This window comes from Podarcis muralis, chromosome 13 (genome assembly GCF_964188315.1).
Source record: "Podarcis muralis chromosome 13, rPodMur119.hap1.1, whole genome shotgun sequence".
In the NCBI taxonomy this organism is placed as follows: Eukaryota; Metazoa; Chordata; class Lepidosauria; order Squamata; family Lacertidae; genus Podarcis; species Podarcis muralis.
Window position 1 is genome coordinate 12851648 of NC_135667.1, and position 20865 is coordinate 12872512.

Sequence of the window (20865 nt, forward strand, 5' to 3'; positions counted from 1 at the left end):
TGAGGGAACAATGGCCCTGCCTTGCATCCATCCTCAGAGCAATTTGGAGGTAGGGCTAGTATTTAATTGGTGTGTTAAGAATTCTAATTAGAGTTGGGAACAAGCAGGGAAAGGAGACATCAGAGGAGGGTTAAATCCTGCGGAGTGGTAGCCTGAAAAGAATTCTGGGTGCTTCTTTTCAGGGATACATGCAAATTGCTATACTAGGTATTATAACCAGTCACAGAGATTTTTTATTTCTTCAGGATTTTCTTCTTATTAGGTGTTCCCTACTGTTCAGCTCAGGCCTCAGCAAAATGATGTAACATTTTGGGGAAAAGATGCAACCCAACAAGCCAGCACTGGAGGCTAAGATAGAGAAGATCTCCACAGCCACCATGTATTTCCCCTTTGTGCTCATGTAGGAAGGAACAAAGGATAACCAAACACTGCAAAAGACCAACATGCTGAAAGTGATGAACTTGGCTTCATTGAAACTGTCAGGTAATTTCCGGGCAAGGAAAGCCACAGTGAAACTGACCACAGCTAGGAAGCCCATGTAGCCCAAGACACAGTAAAAGAAGGTCGCAGTCCCCTCATTGCACTCCAGTACAATTTCTTCAGCCACTGACTTCATGTCAAGATTAGGGAATGGAGGAGAGATCACCAGCCATACAGTGCAGATGGCTGCTTGGATAAGGGAGCAGGAAAGGACAATAGAGTTTGCCAGTCCCTTCCCCACCCACTTCCTCATCCGGGATCCTGGTTTTGTGGCCATGAAAGCCAGAACTACAGTGATGGTTTTTGCCAGCACACAAGAAACAGCCACTGAGAAGATGATGCCAAAAGCAGTTTGTCGGAGGAGACACGTCACCTTGTCAGGATATCCGATGAACAGTAATACAGAAAGAAAGCAAAGCAAGAGGGAGATGAGCAGAGTGTAGGTGAGGTCCCGGTTGTTGGCTTTCACAACGGGAGTGTCCCTGTGCTTCACAAATATTTCCAGTACCAGTGCTGTAATGAAAGCAAAGGAAAGAGCAGAACAGGCTAAGCTGATGCCCAAAGGTTCTTCAAAGGACAAGAAAGTTGCACTCTTGGGAATACATATATTCCTATATTTGTTTGGATACTTTTCATCTTCACATTCATAGCAGTCATTCATGTCTGAGAAAGAAAAACATGGTGTTTTATCCCAAAATTATGACCAACATGCCGCTACTCTTCTTCTATTTTTTTTTATTTCAACATTTTGGACCAGTTTTTTAAAAATTAAAGTAGGACCTTGATAATACATAATTAAAATATTTTAAAGAGTGTTCAAGGAGTTCCAAACAATAAAGATTAAAAATGATAGACCCATGCCCATTTCACCTATCCGATGTAGAATACTGATTGAGACAAAAAGCACGAGGGCCACAACGACACTTCTTGATCTACAGCCAGAAGCCAACTAAAAATTTCCTTTCACTGTTCTATTATTCATTCATTCAATTTATACACCCCCCTATATCTGGATGTCTCACAATAAGATCAACCAATGGCGTGGTTAAAAAGGCATTCCATAGATGGGGAGCCACTGCAGAAAACACCCATTCTCATGTAGCCACGCTCCGGACCTCTTGAGAAGGAGACACGCGAAAGAGGACCTCAGAAGATGATCTCAGGGACCAAGTAGGTTCATATGGGAAGAGGCGGTCCTTGAGGTATTGCGGTCCTGAGTCCTTTAAGGCTTTATAAGTCAAAACCAGCACTTCAAATTGGGCCCGGAAACTAATTGATAGCAGTTGGACCAGGATCAGTGTAATATGCTCAAACCGTCTTGCTCCAGTGAGCAACCTGGCCTCTGAATTCTGCACTAGCTGAAGTTTCTGAACCATCTTCAGAGGCAGTCCTACACATAACACATTGCAGTAATATAACCTTGAAGTTTCTAGAGCGTAGACAACAGTAGTTAGGGTATCCCTGTCCAGATAGGGGCATAGCTGGGTCACCAGCTGAAACTGATGGAAGGCACTCTGGGCCACTGAGGCCACCTGAGCCCTGAGCGACAGCAAAGGATCCAGGAGTACCCCCATGCTACGAATCTGCTCCTTCAGAGGAAGTATAACCCCATCAGGAGCAGGTGACCTCCCAGCCATCTGGTCTAGGGAACCACCCACTAACAGTGCCTTAGTCTTATCTGGATTGAACTTCAGTTTGTTGGCTCTCATCCAGTCCATTACCAAGGCAAGACACTGGTTCAGCACTTCCACTGCCTCATCTGCAGATGTAAAGGAGAAAAAGAGCTGACTGTCATCAGCATACTGCTGACAACGTACTCCAAACCTCCGAATAACCCCACCCAGCGGTTTCATATAGATGTTAAACAACATGTCGGATAGGATTGGAACCCCACATTGAAGGTTCGGACAGGAACCCCACATTGAAGGTTCCACGGGGCTAAAAAGCACCCCCCAAGTAACACCCTCTGGGAACGACCATCCAAGTAGGACTGGAACCACCTCAAAGCGGTGCCACCCAACCCTAGTTCGGAGAGTTGCTCCACAAGGATACAATGGTTGATGGTATTGAAAGATGCTGAGAGGTCGAGAAGAATGAACAGGGACATGTTTCCCTTGTCTCTCTCTTGACAGAGGTCATCATAAAGCAGTTTCTGTGCCATAAGCAGGCCTAAACCCCAATTGAAATGGATCCAGAAGATCAGTTTCTTCCAAAACCACATGGGTCTGGTCTGTGACCACTCGCTTCAGAACCTTGCCCACACTTGGTAGTTGCTCACACTTACTCACTCCTTAATTAAGGAATGATAGTGTAATTCAGTCTTTGCAAATTTCTACATTTGATGACCTAATCAACACCTTTTAACTGTTTTCTGTTTCACACTTCATCAAACATTACGACACAATTCTCTGAAGTTGATGTGCATCTGAATACATGTTTAAATATGTTACCAGAAAGTAAATGCACATTCAAATATTATTTTAAGGAAAAATATATTATTTGTAAGCCTGGATGAGGGCGATATGATTACATACTTCCAGCTGTTACAGAACCCTCCTGGCTCATCTGAAAATCCACTTTATACTAATCCTGGTGGATCTTTCTATAGGATTCTTCCTTATTAACAGCATTCAACATCCACAATCACAAATTCTCTCTCTCTCTCTCTCTCTCTCTCTCTCTCTCTCTCTCTCTCTCACACACACACACACACACACACACACACACACACACACTTTCATTAGTCCCTCTTCAGCCAGATTTCTCAATATTTCATAAACTGTCAAATGGAATCTTGGTGAATGCATCATTTCATATGCATGTTCTCGATTAGAGGCAACAAACTATAAATATATGCAGTAAATTTCTTACCCTCTTTGTCTGAAATCTTCCCTTCTGGACATGGGATGCAATCATAGCAGCAAAATGCTTCCCCCTCCTTCACTTTCCTGCAAAAACCAGGGCGGCAGCTCTCAGTACATACAGACTTAGGCTGTGTCTAATACACAAATGAGAGAGAGAGATATATGTTTAAAATAAGTGGGTTCAAAGAAAAGCTAAAAGGAAAAGTTAAGCTCTTCCTTAAAAGGGATTTGCAAAAGAACAACAACATTCATTTCAGGAATTCATTTAATAGCTTGTTTCAATTCCATTTTGACTCATTTTCTGGCATTTTCCATTGACTCAATGTGCAAACTCCAATAAATTGTTTTTTTGCAGTTACTTTTGTGGCTAGTAATGTTTTTTATATCCTCTATAGCAAGCACAGACAAACTCCGGCCCTCCAGATGTTTGGGACTACAATTCCAAATGGTCCCCTGTTTTACTGAAATATTTGTACCTGCAAGCCATAGATAGGCTTCTTTCTAATTTTGGTGAAAACCACTGATGCAATTTGTTCAGGTTTGTCAAGAATGACACACTTTCATTGGTTGACAAAGGTCAGAGTCGTTCAAACATGACTAATGCTTTACTTTTTTATAAAACTATTAATAGATTTTTGAGAATCGAACAATTGAACAACATAATTAATATATTCCTTGCCCATTAAAGCATATGGGAGCTAGAAGCAACCTTTTATTTTTTATCTTAATGCAATTCTATTTTTAAAATTATCATGTGAATTAAACAAACTGTGTGGTGTGATCCAATGTGTTTTTGTGCAATCTGTATTATATTATCATCACACATCCTTGCCTTGAGTCTTTTAGCAAGCCACAATAGAGAGTCACTGCTCTATAAGTGATGGCAGGTAACTCCACTGAGCTATTCAACTGTGGGCTTCATATCAGTATCAAAGGGGGAGCATTCAGATGCCCTTGAAAATGATCCTTAGTGACTGCCAGAGGGTACCAAGGTACAGGGAGGTGTAAGGACTCCCTTGTTGATGATATTGTACAAAACATTTTAAACACCAAAGACCTTACTTTGTTCTTTACTTCTGTCTAGGAATATAGTTTGGGACGCGGGTGGCGCTGTGGGTAAAACCTCAGCGCCTAGGGCTTGCCGATCGCATGGTCGGCAGTTCAAATCCCCGCGGCGGGGTGAGCTCCTGTCCTTCGGTCCCAGCTCCTGCCCACCTAGCAGTTCGAAAGCACCCCTAAGTGCAAGTAGATAAATAGGTACCGCTTTATAGTGGGAAGGTAAACGGCATTTCCGTGTGCTGCGCTGGTGCTGGCTTGCCAGAGCAGCTTCATCACGCTGGCCATGTGACCCGGAAGTGTCTCCGGACAGTGCTGGCCCCCGGCCTCTTAAGTGAGATGGGCGCACAACCCTAGAGTCGGACACGACTGGCCCGTACGGGCAGGGGTACCTTTACCTTTAGGAATATAACAACCAGAGGTTATAGGGATTAAGCTTTTGTTATGGGACTTAAGTAAAAGTTGATGTCCCATCATGTTTGTTCCTTATCAAAGCATTGTCATAAATTTGGGACATAGGCACAGATGTGTGGCAGCCCACATATTTCAGATACTATCTAGGTTGGCCCATTGGGTACAATTTGTATTGAATTACGGCTTTATTTAAACTGCAGTGGTACCTCACAAGACGAATGCCTCGCAAGACAAAAACCCCGCAAGTCGAAAGGGTTTTTTGTTTTTTGAGCTGCTTCGCAAGACGATTTTCCCTATGGGCTTGCTTCGCAAGACGGAAACGTCTTGCAAGTTTGTTTCCTTTTTCTTAACACCGTTAATACAGTTGCGACTTGACTTCAAGGAGCAACTCATAGCACGTGATGTGGTAGCCTTTTTTGAGGTTTTTGAAGACTTTGGTGATTTTTGAAGCTTTTCCAAAACTTTTCCGAAACCGTGCTTCGCAAGACGAAAAAAATCGCAAGACGACAAAACTCGCGGAACGAATTAATTTCGTCTTGCGAGGCACCACTGTAGTTCAGCACAGGGAACCTGGGTTTCACCCAGACTGATCCTTCAAACTCATAACAATATATTGAATATCAACAAAATCTTTTTAGAATTCACTTCTTCATATTGTCAGTTAATATATTCATTTTCAGTGTAACAGGAACCAGTATAGAGGCTGTGCATTTAGCTTATAACATTAATACATAGCTTGTGCTATTTTTAATCCGATTTTATAAAGGCTGAAAAATGCACAATGAAATTATCTTTGTATGTTATGTTAAAGTGTTCGCATTAACAAATGGGTGATGTTCACATCCTACCTGGTTAAACCAATGGTGCCATTTTATGGCTCCCTCATTGATGGTCAACATTTGCTGTGGAGGAGCCAGGGAATCCACCCCTCCTACCTTCACTCTCTGAAAGGATTGGTTGGAGGAAACGATCCAATTGGTAATATCAAATCCAGCCAATATCTCCCCATTCTGGTCCAAGGAAATCTTATCCCCAGCGCTGTTGTTAAATGAGATACCCCTCAGAAAATGATGGAGCTAGATATAAAGAGAAAGTATAGAAAGGCCTCAATTCAGCAAGGGACAATCATGATGTTCACTTTCATCGCAAGTTTTTTTTTTTTTAAAAAATATTTAATCAATTTTTTGATACAAACATCAACTGCAAAAGACATATACTACAAACACCATAATAACAGTAATAGCACAATTTGACAATTCAAATTTGGATACAATGATATACCTATGACTATACCTTTTTAAAAACAACAACAATACTTTCCCACCTCTCTCTCCTCCCTCTACTTCCCACCACTATCTGCCTTATCACTTAAATATTCGTTCCAGATTTCTTCATATTTATCTATTCTTATTGTGCGTCGACATGCAATTCGTTTGTATGTAGCTAATCTGTCCATATTATCAATCCATGTGATCAATGGAATCTTTTTGCAGCTCTTCCAGTTCATCAAAAAAAGGTTTTTTGCTTCCAATATAGCACAGTACATCCAATTTTTTTTGACCCCTTGAAATCTCCCACGTTTCCGGAATATAATTTAGAATTAAATTCAGTTCCTATAAATAACAATTTATTTTTATTACTCCTCACCTCACACCAAAACGATCTTATAATCGGGCAGTTAATCAACATGTGTATTAAGTTCACATTTTTACTCCCACATCTCCAGCAATTGTCTGCACTTGTTAATTTCTTCTGGTATAGTTTTGCTGGAGTCCAGTGGACTCTGAATATTATTTTCTGTTGAATAAGTCTTAGTCTGAGATCCATAGAGGCTATTTCTGTTGATTTTATATTTGACTCCCATATATAATTTGTTATCTGTACCCCTAACTCTTGGGGTAGCTGTGGGATGCGGTGGCGCTATGGGTTAAACCACAGAGCCTAGGACTTGCTGATCAGAAGGTCAGCAGTTCGAATCCCCGCGACGGGGTGAGCTCCCGTTGCTCGGTCCCTGCTCCTGCCAACCTAGCAGTTCGAAAGCACGTCAAAGTGCAAGTAGATAAATAGGTACCGCTCCAGCGGGAAGGTAAACGGCGTTTCCGTGCACTGCTCTGGTTCTCCAGAAGCAGCTTAGTCATGCTGGCCACATGACCCGGAAGCTGTACGCCGGCTCCCTCGGCCAGTAAAGCAAGATGAGCGCTGCAACCCGAGTCGGTCACGACTGGACCTAACTCTTCACTCCATTTTTGTCTATCATATTCTAAATCATATTTCTTCCTGTTGAGTAGAGTTTAGGGCAAGTGTAGGGTTTTTTGGTTTTGTTGCAGAGATTAAATCTTGTAGCAGCATGAAACCCAAAGCTGCCTTCCTTAGTTGGAAGTTGCATTTTATGTAGTGATATTTTTGGTGGCTTTGTACCCCACAGGCATGATCTAAATAGCTGATTTGGTTTTTGTAAGTATAGTTTGGGAATATATTTTGTTAATCCTCTTAGAATGTATAAAAACTTTGGAGCAACGTTCATTTTGAGGACATTAACCTTTCCCCCAAAGGGAGAGGTTTAGAAGTCCCCACCTTTCAATATCAAAAGAAATCTCATTTATAATTTGATTCAAATTTAATTTTACAGTTTGGTCTATATCTGATGAAATCATTATACCCAAGTATTTAATAAAGTCTCTGCACATCCTAAATTGATGTTTTCTATACAATGTAGCCCTTGGCCCTATTTGGTAAAATCTCTGATTTTGTCCAATTTATGGAATATCCTGCTATCCTGACAAAGATTTTTATTTTCTCCATAATTTTAGGAATTGTTTTGAAATATCAACATTGGAGTAAAGCAGATTTTTTTATTTCTTCTATTTTTATATCTATAATATTTAAGCCAAGACTTTCTCACATTTTAAAGTTCATTTTAAATTACAGATTTTTATGATCTCCAGCAGCACCTGAACACAGAGCCATAAATCCTTTATTGACAAAAAGTGGATGCTCTATTATTATGGAATTAAGAAGAGGGCAAAATTCCCCATTGAAAGGGAAATTAAATGAGAATTTATTAAAAGTTAAAGATATATTAGAAAAGGGCGGAGATATTAAAAGATTATTTTGAAATCAATTTGAAACAGGAGACAAAATTTGAGAAACAATTTGAGCTGGCTAATAGACCAGGGAAATTATTCGCATGGCAAATGAGAACAAAGGCAAGCGATAGCCTGTATAAATAAAATTAATGTAGCAGGTAGAGTTGTGGAAAGTCCTAAAGAAATAAGAGACCAATTTGTGTGTTTTTATACGGAATTATTTTGTGGGAAATGGGGTAATTTAGATGAAATGCAAAAACATCTATAGGACAGTGGAATGTCTAAAATACCAATAGATAAAATGACAACTTTGAATGCACCGGTTACAATGATGGAATTACAGCAAGCAATTTTACAGGAAAAGCCTTTGAAAGCACCAGGATCTGATGGTCTTTCAGCAATATACTATAAGAAGTTGCAGAAGTATCTAATACAACAATTAAAGGACATTATGAATATGATTTTAAATACAGGGGAGCTGCCAGAATCCTGGAAGAATGCTTATATAACTTTGATTTCTAAACAAGACAGAGATCCTGACTAGCAAAAAAAATTATCAACCTATATCTTTGTGGAATAATAATTATAAACTTTTTGCAAACATATTAGCAAATAGGTTGAAACAGGTATTAAAAGAGGTAATCCACCATGTCCAGCTGGATTTTCCCCAAAAAGACAAATGAAAGATAATATTAGAAATGTAATTGATATATGAGAATACTTGCAAGTGAGAAATGAAAAACAATTGGGTTTAATGTTTCTCGATGCCAAGAAAGCATTTTATAATCGTGCCAGGGATTTTACGTTTAAAGTCTTAGAGCATATGAGTTGTGGAGACACTTTTATAAAAGGAGTTAAGGCAATATATACAAAACAGTCAGCTAAGTTTATAGTAAATAGTGTCCTGACTGAGAACTGTAAAATAACTAAAGGAATGAGACAAGGCTGCTCATTGTCACATTTGTTGTTTATAAGAGTTTTAGAAGTACTGGTGCAAAGAATAAGAAGTAATCAAGATATTAAAACATAAGATTGGGAAAGAGACAATATCAACTGAAAGCATTTGCAGACAATATGGTGATATCTGTAGAAAAACCAATACTGTATTTGCATTTCAAGAGAGATAAAGCAACTATCTCATGGCCAAAGGGCAGTGAATAGAGGAAGGTGCTTTGGAGGCAGATGGGGAAGATTTCAAGAGCATGGGTAGGCAAACTAAGGCCCGGGGGCCGGATCCGGCTCAATCACCTTTTATATCCAGCCTACGAACGGTCTGGGAATCAGCATGTTTTTACATGAGTAGAATGCTTGCTTTTATTTAAAATGCATCTCTGGGTTATTTGTGGCTCAAAGGAAATTGTTCATCCCCCCCCCCCAAAAAAAAAATATATACAAGGCCTGAGGGACAGTGGACGGCCCCCTGCTGAAAAAGTTTGCTGACCCCTGTTCAAGAGCATTGCTGCACCGACATTGGGGACCCTTGCTGGGGTTACATAGGAAAGTGACAATAGATAGAAAAGCAAACAGAACATGTTTTGAACCTCTTTCAGGGTGTTCAGCCCATTACCTGCCAAAGCAATTGATTCTGAAATTTGACTCCTCCCCTGATCATTACTGGTCTGTGTTTGCCTCGGGATGTAGACATGGCATGTAAAGCATGGGTCACAGCATAGACAGCATTGTAGATGTTGTAGCTGTGGCTGGTCATGCTCATTTCAAAGAAAGGACCAGGAAGATTCTCCAGCTTCTCTTGCCCAGTGCAAATATCTCCCCTCACACTGCCAACCACTCGATTTGGAAATACACAGCCAAATGCCTGTTGCCAGAAGTCCAAAATGAAGCCATCTCCTTTGGGGCTGGAAGGGGTTTTGCTCTGGACAAATTGACGAAATCCTGGTGGATCATTTGAGTGAGTTGTGAATGAGAGAACCCCATGGAGTATTTCTGTATCCCAAGTCCGTTGATAGACAAAAGAAGTGAGCTCTACCTGGGCTGTCATAATCCACACTTTACCTTTTGGGGTATTTGAACTTTGTTCCAGTTCTGATAGGTAAGGCAACCATCGAAAAAATGCCCCAGAATTTGATTCTCCATAAAACAAGACTACATTGGCTTTGCTATCGTTTATTTTGTCATGAATTTTTGCCCCCAGTTTAAACATATTGTTAATTTCAGTGACGTAAGTTAATGTGTGACTTCTTTCTATGAAGGCAAAACAGAGGCCACTCTGGGAAAATAGTGGAACCACAATTTGCACAAATCTTTCTGCATTCTCATCATAGAAAGTAAGGATCCCAATCCATATCCACCTGAAATGCAGAAGCAAAGACAGGATCCCCTTATACTGGCGGGTTTCCTTGGGTGTCATCTGGTAGAAGAGAAGGCCTGGGGTTTTATCATTCATCACTGGAGCAGGGCCATATATCAGCTAAACATAGTTGTTGGAGGAGGAGAAAGAGACAGAAGCAACAATAACTTTTAGGTATTAGATTTGTGTAATACAAGCATCACTGGGGCAATCTCCAATTGGGCCTTCCAATCCTCACCATTTGGCCTGTGCATGCTATTTTTGCTAAGCCAAGCGATTCTCACCTGCCAATCAGCTGTTATCATATATCAGGAACTGGCTAGGCCAAAAGGGACATCTGAAGCAATAACCTATGTGTTATCAAGGCTTTATCTCTTAACTTGGCTCTGTCATTAGCATGGCATGCCTGATTATTTGAAATGTGCACATTGATTTATCAAAATCTATTTGGATATCTTAGGTTCCCATAACTTGACAAAGAGATGCATATCTCACCTGCGGAACCTTATAGATATCCAAGATTGTTGCCACATGAAGGGAAGTTTGGGAGTCCAGTCCCCCAATGATGGCTATCAAGTTTTTGTTGATGTCACAGATGTAGTTGGGGACAAATGTTTCCAGTGTGGATATGAGTAACATTGTGGCATAAGAGGTCCATTTGGCATTGAAATAGCTGTCATAGATGCGGAAGCCTAAAGTGACATTGGGTAAGAGCTGAGGGTTTTCATTGATCTCCTTCACTGCAAATTGCAAGGCCAGGATGTGCTGGTAATTCTTTGGCACCGCACTAAAAAAAGAGTTTCATTTTCCATCAGAAGGGCATGTAACTCTTTGTAAATTTATCACAACTCAGTTCTACACTATCCTCATTAGCACTGCTTTCTTTCTTGGGAGACGCAGGGGTACACATACCCCCAAAACATTTTGTGAATCTAAGTTTGGTCTCATTGAGGGGCAGTATTTCAATATAAGTAGGAAAATGAGGGTACAACTAAACTTTTTTTTTTTTTTTGGAAAAAGCATTGCTCATTTGTATTTTTTATTACTGCAATTATTTAAATTATCTTGAACAGGTATCACTACAAGTGATCCTCCTCCTTACCTACAATGGCAGAAAAGGCAGATAGGGGAAAATTCTATCGTAAGGGAGCACAGACTTTAAAATATTCCTGATATAAATTGTTAACACTTCTATTATTATCAATGGACATTGTTGGCTGCAACTGTTGGAGTCAAACAACCACTTCAGGACCACCGTTTAGCCACCCCACCTCTTAAACTGATTTGCTTCATTGCCCAAAGAAGGAATAAAAATGCAAAAGAGAAATTACCCAGGTCTTACTTTAGCTCTTCAAGCAATGTTGGTGGGGGTTTTTCAATGAAGGGTATTGAAATGGAGATGATGATGCTGTGAGAGGCGATGCCACCAATGATGAGGTCTCCTTCCGCATGATACTGATGAAGTGGAGTGTGTGGATCATGGACATGGCAGTTAACAATGGGAGATTTGCTTATTGCATGAGGAAGTAGAATCAGCAGCAAGACCAATAATGCCACCATCCTTGGTACTATTTTCCCCTATGCACTAAGATGCCCCTAGTACTATTACAGCTTATGAGACTGAAGTAGTTTGACCTAGTTGACCTTTTAGTCTGCTCATATATCTGAAATCCAGACTGTGAAAACTGTGGGTGGGTGGGAATAGTGATGACACTGATGGATCCTTGCTTCTTTATGATTCTTAGGTCTAGCTGTGATTGCTGGAGGTGATATATTTTTATCAGGCTTCTCCAACCTTATATCCTTCAGATATTTTAGACTGCAATTCACAGCATTCAAAGCTGACTGCATTTGATGGGTTTGTGATCCAATACAGTCCAAGGGCACCAGGCTTTGAAAGGCTCAATTATAGTACCTTTCACAGACTTCCTCATTAGCTTTGATAGTGTACTGAGCAAGTCCATGAGTTGGTTAGACAAGTGGGAACTTTAATTACAGTTATTTTGATAATTAAAGGGAAGATAGTCAGTTGTGCATCTTTCCTAACAGAAGTTTTCATATCCTCTTAGCTGCATAAGATTTTGGCTTACAATAATAAACGAGGAGGAAAAAATACTGGAAATACAACCCTTTGCTCTCAAGAGAGGGAGGAAAGGAACATGTTTGACTGTAGCACTGGCCTCTGGAAATTCTGACCTGGAAAGAAGAAACCTAGGGAGAGCGGAGTTTTCCCCTAATTACATTCCTTTCAAATTTCACATGAATGAACAACAATTGCATGAGTTGGTCTCCATGTCTTGCCAATGGATGGGAGAAAAGCATCACATTTTATGCTGGAGAAACTAAAATGAAGCATGTCCACCAACAGGGAAAGACATTTGTAATTTGTCGGCAGTGCTCAATATTACCTCTTGTTATTCCTGCGTCTCACTTTCCTTATCTCATCTTGTCACATCTTTCCTTGCCAAAATTTAAATGGTTGTGCCAGAAATACGTTTTTCCCTTTCTTTGTGCTTTACAAATGGGAATATAATTTAAGGGCAGGCAAACTTATTCTTGCACTCCACCCCAATCTCTAAGTGGTGTGAGATTGCTGGGGCTTCAGGCCCTGATCCAAACTTTGTCTTTTTTTTTTTTTTTGTAATTATGCACAGCAGAGACTGTGACTTTTTAAGATACATGTTTTATTTATTTATTTATTTATACATACATACATACGACTTGAGCCTATGATGGAGCGGTTCACAGCATTAACATCCCTAAAGGTGTAGCCTTGGATTTAAACAGACATCAAACACTGCTGTTTTAAGACAAAGTAAAATAAAGCTTACTGCAATCTCAACTCAGAATTAGCCTTATAACCCAGGAGTTACAAGAAACTCACATGCAGCCTACATCTCCCCATCCCAGCCTGAATTCATAATAATATATAGATTGATATAATATTAAGAGCTAAAATACGCAATAGCAGAATATGAGCTGCTCATGTATGATGAATGATTTTATATCATTAGAAGGAGTAATATTTGAAGGTAGCAAATCCCTGTATAAGTATGTTATTTCATTAGATGTATTATAAATGTGACCCCAACACTCTCCAAGAGGGATCCTATTTCCATGCATGAAGGCGTAAATGTGGAGTTCATTGGAGTCTCCTGACATTCTGCATCAAACAGTGATAGATGCACTGGACTCCTGTTTCCCTATTTCCAACTCACTTGAGGTGTCTCATTATAACAGGCTCCTCAGATCCTTAGTTTTTCATTAATAATCCCTGCTCAGTTCCTTTTCTTGCTGTTCCAGCTTGATCAGCACATTTGACCAGTGGGTTTGGTTTCATACAATGACCGCCCCTCCCCAGATTCCTCATTTAGACAATGTGACAATGCAATGGTTGGACACAAATTCCCGGCCTATACAATATAGAAAATAGATACTCTCATGCATTCTTCAAGACTTCCTTCTAATTAAGAGATCCCTACTGTTCAGCTTAGGCTTCAGCAAAATAATGTAACATTTTGGGGAAAAGATGCAACCCAACAAGCCAGCACTGGAGGCTAAGATAGAGAAGATCTCCACAGCCACCATGTATTTCCCCTTTGTGCTCATGTAGGTAGGAACAAAAGATAACCAAACACTGCAAAAGACCAACATGCTGAAAGTGATGAACTTGGCTTCGTTGAAACTGTCAGGTAATTTCCGGGCAAGGAAAGCCACAGTGAAACTGACCAAAGCTAGGAAGCCCATGTAGCCCAAGACACAGTAAAAGAAGGTCACCGTCCCCTCATTGCACTCCAGTACAATTTCTTCAGCTACTGACTTCATGTCAGCATTAGGGAATGGAGGAGAGATCACCAGCCATACAGTGCAGATGAGTGCTTGGATAAGGGAGCAGGAGAGGACAATAGAGTTTGCCAGTCCTTTCCCCATCCACTTCCTCATCCTGGATCCTGGTTTTGTGGCCATGAAAGCCAGAACCACAGTGATGGTTTTTGCCAGCACACAAGAAACAGCCACTGAGAAGATGATGCCAAAAGCAGTTTGTCGGAGGAGACATGTCACCTTGTCAGGATATCCGATGAACAGTAATGAGGAAAGGAAGCAAAGCAAGAGGGAGATGAGCAGAGCGTAGGTGAGGTCCCGGTTGTTGGCTTTCACAACGGGAGTGTCCCTGTGCTTCACAAATATTTCCAGTACCAGTGCTGTAATGAAAGCAAAGGAAACAGCAGAACAGGCTAAGCTGAGGCCCAGAGGTTCTTCAAAGGACAAGAAAGTTGCACGCTTGGGAATACATAAATTCCGATGTTTGTTTGGATATTTTTCAACTTCACACTCATAACAGTCATTCATGTCTGAGAAATAAAATATTTTGTATTAACCTCAATGTATTAATCTCACCAACACACTAACTCTTGTTTCCTTCTTTTTCTTATTAAATTTTATAAACAAATAATAAAAAACCGTTTCATGACTACGTAATTAGGATTCGGGGGGGACATCAGGAGAAGAAAAATGTAAAGATGGTAAATGATGGAGCTCATACTGCTCAGACAGCCAATCAGCAGCAGGAAATGTAGCAGGGTTGGAAACCCTTCCTGATCGACTTCACATAAATCAGGAACTAGCCAGGTTTTTCCAGTCGATATTCTGTAGCTTAATGTTTTAAAATCTACATCTAAATATGTTTCATGGGGAAAATGTACATTTGAATAGGACTTTGATGAGCAATGATACAGCTAAATGCATATTGAGAGAATATGCAGATTTACATTTTTAAAACAGGATTTATTTTTTAAAATAATGCAAGTTAATGAAATGAAACTGTGTGCAAAAATTTGTTAGGTTACCCATTAAGTCCATTGCTACCCAAATCTTTCTACCTTGCTCCAAAAACTGAGAAAAGAAAGCTTAGTGAATATATGTTTTTTGTCAAAGATGATTCTGGCCTCCAGCCAGTTTTACAGGTTTAATTAGTTCCATTTTTCTATTTACACACAGAGCTCTCAGAGCACGTCCGGCTCATTCGGATTAGTTGCAGCAACTGGCTGCTGCTTTCATTTTCTCCAGCATAACCACTTCCGGAGCCCTCCCCTTTTCCTTCCTCTGTTACGTGAAGAGCTAAGCCCTGGAAATTGCTCCCCCCTCTCTGATTCATTGCTTCCTGACAACCCTTCGTCATCCCCCTCCTCTGAAGAGGTACAACTATTTACGATCGGAGGCTTATCTCTGTATTTCCCCCTTCTCAGCCCCCAATTCCCTGACAGGTTTTATACATATGTTGCTCTCAGTTTCAGGGAACCAGATATAAATCTGTACCATATATTTCTTACCCTCCTCGCCTGAAATCTTCCCTTTTGGACAAGGTGTGCAGTCATAGCAGCAAAATGGCTCTCCTTGTTTCACTTTCTTGCTAGAACCACGAAGGCAACTATCGGTACATACAGAGTTAGGCTGTGTCTAATTTGAAGTGAAAGAGGAAAATATATATAATTCTCAGAATAATACAGAATAATAAAGGAAGAACAAAACTGAGTGCTCTTAGTAGGTTTTGTGTTTTACTACATTTAAAAAACCCCTCAGATTACCTGTTTCTTAAGCATTCTTTCTGATTTGCTTATTCGGTGATTGTCTTCCCATTATTCAGTTAGTCCACTTTCTCAGGCACTTCTCCATCCCTTTCCCAAGAACTAAAAGTTATTTTTGTATAAGTGGGTTTGTTCTTCTAGGCTGATAGGGACAATCTAATAGTGCAAACCTGAAATTACTGGTATATGCTTGAATCAGTATCACAAAATAGGTAAAGGTAAAAAGGTAAAGGACCCCTGGACAGTTAAGTCCAGTCAACGGCGACTATGGGGTTTGTCCACAGACAGCTTTCAGAGTCATGTGGCCAGCATGACAAACTGCTTCTGGTGCAACAGAACACCGTGACAGAAACCAGAGTGCACAGAAATGCCATTTACCTTCCTGCCTCAGCAGTATCTATTTATCTACTAGCACTGGCATACTTTCGAACTGCTAGGTTGGCAGAAGCTGGGACAGAACAATGGGAGCTCACCCCGTCATGGGAATTTGAAGCACTGACCTTCTGATCGGTAAGCCCAAGAGGCTCAGTAGTTTAGACCACAGTGCCACCTGCAAATATTGAAAGTCTGAAGGCACCCCAAATCTCTGTTGAGGAGTTGTGGGTGACTTCATGCAGTTTATGTTCTAGTTCTATCTAGAGATATATCAGTAAGAGGTAATAGGACTTATTGTGGTTATTATAGTGATCATGAAGTTTTTTACCTACAAGAAACACAGATATGTGGCAGGCCAAATATTTCACGCATCATCTAGTCTGGCTTACTGGGTGGAATTTGAAGGTACCTGTATTTTGCGCTCTATAAGACGCACCAGACCACAAGATGCACCTAGTTTTTGGAGGAGGAAAACAAGAAAAAAAATATTCTGAATCTCAGAAGCCAGAACAGCAAGAGGGATCGCTGCGCAGTGAAAGCAGCAATCCCTCTTGCTGTTCTGGCTTCTGTGATAGCTGCGCAGCCTGCATTCACTCCATAAGACGCACACACATTTCCCCTTACCTTTTAGGAGGGAAAAAGTGAGTCTCATAGAGCAAAAAATACAGTATATGTGAGAGTGATTATTGTGGATTATTGCGATCTTATCCATTTAGAATTCATTTCACAATGTCATTTAATATATTCATAGTCAATATAACAGGAACCACTATAAAAAGTTGTAGGGATAGCATCTAACAATAATTTATGTGTTGTGCTATTTTCTGTCCTAACTGTGATTTTAATAAGGGCTGTACGATGCTCACCATAATTAACTTCATATGTTATACACATTCAAAATTGGAATCTTCACAAATAGCTGACAGTTACATCCTACCTGGTTAAACCAGTTATGCCATGTTATGGCATCCTCGTTGATAGTGAAAGCTTGGTCTGGAGGAGCCTGGGGGTCCATCTTCCCAACTTTCACTCTTTTAAAGGATTGGTTTGAAAAAACAATCCAGTTGTTGACATCAAATCCGGCTACTATCTCCCCAGTCTGGTCAAAGGAAACCATGTCCCCAGCACTATTGTTAAACGAGATACCCCTCAGAAAATGGTGGAGCTATATTGAAAAGAAAATGGCAAGAATTTAATCAAGGCTGAAATTCAGGAAGGGATAATGAGGCCTTGCATCTTTCAGGTTGAACTCTTTAAGTATCCATTCTGGATGGAAGCAATTTTCTTCTCATCTTTTGAAGTTTATTTTCAATTACAGATTTTCAAGAATTGCGGCAGTCTGTTTCAGAAATTAACAGACAGCCATAAACACTGGAAAGTTAATGAAAGTGATGGCTCTGTGGGTTTCATGGTGTGTGTGTGTGTGTGTGTGTGTGTGTGTGTGTGTGTGTGTATGTGTGTAGGGGGTTTCTGTATCATTCCTTCTATATGCCAAGTTCAGAGATAAATTTGATTCTGTCTGTAACCAAAACAACATCACCCACATGTAAGAGGTAGGTATGAACAGGCTTGGGGGAACTTCAAAGTTTACAGAGGTACAAAGTAAGGCTTTGGGGAAAGAAACCCTGAGGAGGGCACAAGCCTCCAAACATTCCAATGAGGACTGAGAGCATTTAGGAGCCTCAGAATGCTGAGAGACTCTCTGTTAGGGAGGAGTACAGAGAAGGTACACATACAAAGAGGACAATGTTATACAGGATCTGCAAGGGATAACACATTTCAAACTTTTCTTAGAATTCCAAGGAGTAGGTATGCAGGAGAAAAACAATTTTGTCTGCATTTTAATGCTCAGTTCAGACTTTTGGAACAAATATGTGAACTGAAATACAATTATGCTTTCAAATTCATATGTCTCTGAACTTTGCAGTGCAGTTCTCAAATCAAACGATGTGTATAGAAGTGCATATATTAGGGGGAAGTGTCCATAATATATATATATATATCTGTGAAAGGAACTTATATTATATATATGGTAGACTGCTTGGAAAAAAATTGCTTATCTGTCAAAGCTGTTTTTAAAAAATGCATAAAGAATTTGCAATATATATATATTATAAGAGTTAATAATTACAATTCTATACATACTTATCTAATACATGGGTATTATTATTATCCAAATACATATATGTTTATTTTTAACCTACTATATTTTGTACAAATATGTTCCAAATATCATTATATTTGTCCATGCCTTTCCCTTTAAGTAATCTGTTGTAAATGTAGTCATATCTTCAATCCATTGGTTAAAAAGAGCCAGACATTTATCTTTCCACTGCATCAGTGTCAGTAAGGACGCAAAGAATCTATTTATGTTGCCCAGTTGTCAAATTCCATATGAAGAATATGTAATTCAAAAGAACATTTCCCTCTGAAAATTTTAAATTTTCCTTCACAGTCATATTTATATAATCCACTACTTTCTGCCAAAACTTAATAAGTGTAGGACATTGTAAAAACATGTGCTTTAAAGAAGAATTATCCTTAGTACATCTCCAACAACATGAAGTCTTAGATAAACATTTTAAAAATGTAGTGGAGTCCAATAAATTCTAAATATTATTTTCTGTTGTACAGGCAGTTCCCTCTTTGTGTGTGGGGTGTGCTCTGGATCATTTTGTGTGTCAGTAGAGCACACATAAGTCCTAGTCTTCCACTGTTTCCCTGCTCCACCCCATTCCTCTTCCTGTTCCGCCCTTTTTCAGGTCCAAAATGACCTGCAAGTCAGTGTTCATGTGCCAATTGAATGCACACAAAATGGTCGCTGCCTGTGTAAATCATACTGTAAGGTCCATTGACACCTTTGCTATAGAAGTTTCCTCTTCAGTCAGTTGATCCAAAGTCTATATGTGTTATGGCTTGGTCTCTCCCACAAACGCAAGACGACTCTGGCTGTTAATTATTTCAGATTTATTGCTAAACAACAAACTAAGACAGAGCTCCTCCACTCATCATCCTCCCCAGAAGATGGAGTTGCCCGGACTAAGCTCCTCCCCCTTCCCCAGCACAGAAGCCCCCACCTTCTCTTCCGGTATCTTTCACACAAATCTGCCACTTTTGTAATCCTACGAGATTTGGCAGAGCATATTTCCTGCATTCCAACGTCTTGCCCACTATAGTAGTTCTCACACATCTGTCTGTCCCTTTGGTCAGAGCTCAGATTACAGCTGCTCTCCCCCTCCTCTCTGCTTCTTCTGTTAACTGTCCTCTCCCTGTGCCTGCTTCTTCTCCTCCTGTCAGCATCTGAGCTTCGCTGGCAATATGTATGCTTCCATCCAATTTTTCCTTATCATCATTTTTTAAAAGTTAGGTTGCTTCACAAAGTCAATTTAGCAAGGGAAAATAGGTCAATTCTATTTTTCTTAGATATCATATTCCATTTCTTTCTAACTGACACAACTGTTTCCAGAGACTCCCAAGCTCTAACATATTTTGATCCTAATATTGTCCATCCAGCCCAAGTTGCTATTATATTTATATTCTAAAGTTGCCCTGATCAGAAAATTAGTACCAATTGTGGGCTTCTGGTATTTATTCAATTTTCAAAGGTTCCTTCTTCAGTGGTACACAGTGAAGAGGCAAACAGTTAAATGGAGATGTTCGGCTCATTACCTGCCACAAATGTTGATGCTGAAGCTTCAGTCCTCCACTGGTTACCATTGGTCTATGTTTGACTCGGGATGTAGACATGGCATGCAAAGCTTGAGCCACAACATAGGCAGCATTGTAGATGTTGTAGCTGTGGCTGGTCATGCTCATTTCAAAGAAAGGACCAGGAAGGTTCTCCAGCTTCTCTTCCCCAGTGCAGTTATCTCCCTCCACATTGCCAGCAATGTGATTTCTGAATACGCAACCAAATGCATGCTGCCAGAACTCCACAATAAAGCCATCTCCTTTTGGGCTGGAAGGATTTTTGCTATCAACAAATTGGTGAAATCCTGGTGGATCATTAGAATGAGTTGTGAATGAGAGAGCCCCATGGAGTATTTCAGTGTCCCAAGTCCTTTGATAGGGAAATGAAGTGAGCTCCATCTGGGCAGTCATAATCCACACCTTACCCTTTGGCTGACTTGGCATTTGTTCTCCTTCTGATAGGTATGGCAACCATCTGAAAAATGTCATAGCATACGATTCCCCATGGACAACAACTGCATTGGCTTTGCTATTCATTATATTATCATGAATTTTTGCCCCCTTGTTAAACAAATCATTAAATTCTGAGACAAAACTGATTTTCTGAGTTCTCTCTGTGAAGGCAAAACAGATACCCCTCTGGGAGAAAAGCGGAACCACAGTTTGTATAAATCTATCTCCATATTCATCATTGAAGGTAAGGGTCCCAATCCATGTCCACCTGAAATGCAGAAGGAAGTAGAGAATCCCCTGATATTGAAGGTCTTCCTTGGGGACCATCTGGTAGAATGAAAATCCTGGGGTTTTATCATTCCTCAGTGGTGCAGAGCCATATACGAACTAAAGAGAAATGTGGGGATGGAAGAAAGTGGCATACACAATAGCCATTTAAATGGACCAGTTTTAACTACTTAGTGCACTTGAAACATGTTATATCAACAGTCCTTACAACAATGCTATGATGTATATAACTGCTAGGTTTGCATGGAATGGACAGAGGGAACAAT

The 20865-nt window shown here is 40.1% G+C and overlaps 2 protein-coding genes across 2 annotated transcripts; both read right to left on the minus strand.

Annotated features, from left to right (window-relative positions):
- Positions 1–241: 241 nt before the first annotated feature.
- Positions 242–11768, minus strand: LOC114583347 (vomeronasal type-2 receptor 26-like). Its single transcript, XM_077918079.1, has 6 exons — positions 11551–11768; positions 10704–10995; positions 9468–10268; positions 5663–5890; positions 3352–3478; positions 242–1143 (listed from the first exon to the last, which is right to left on the minus strand). The coding sequence occupies exons 1-6, from the start codon at positions 11766–11768 to the stop codon at positions 242–244; spliced, it is 2568 nt and encodes an 855-aa protein (XP_077774205.1).
- Positions 11769–13658: 1890 nt separating this feature from the next.
- LOC114593431 (vomeronasal type-2 receptor 26-like) lies at positions 13659–14558 on the minus strand. The gene has a single exon (XM_028721766.2). It carries the CDS (start codon positions 14556–14558, stop codon positions 13659–13661), a length of 900 nt encoding a protein of 299 aa, XP_028577599.2.
- Between the last annotated feature and the right edge of the window lie 6307 nt (positions 14559–20865).

What these genes read in the sequence shown, in the direction of transcription:
- LOC114583347 (XM_077918079.1), bottom strand. Translation starts at nt 11,768, where the DNA reads ATGGTGGCATTATTGGTCTTGCTGCTGATTCTACTTCCTCATGCAATA. An exon ending in ATATCTATAAGGTTCCGCAG is followed by an intron (nt 10,269 to 10,703) that starts GTGAGATATGCA and finishes CTCTTCTACCAG; the next exon opens with ATGACACCCAAGGAAACCCG. An exon ending in GGCACCATTGGTTTAACCAG is followed by an intron (nt 3,479 to 5,662) that starts GTAGGATGTGAA and finishes TTTGTGTATTAG; the next exon opens with ACACAGCCTAAGTCTGTATG.
- LOC114593431 (XM_028721766.2), bottom strand. Translation starts at nt 14,558, where the DNA reads ATGAATGACTGTTATGAGTGTGAAGTTGAAAAATATCCAAACAAACAT.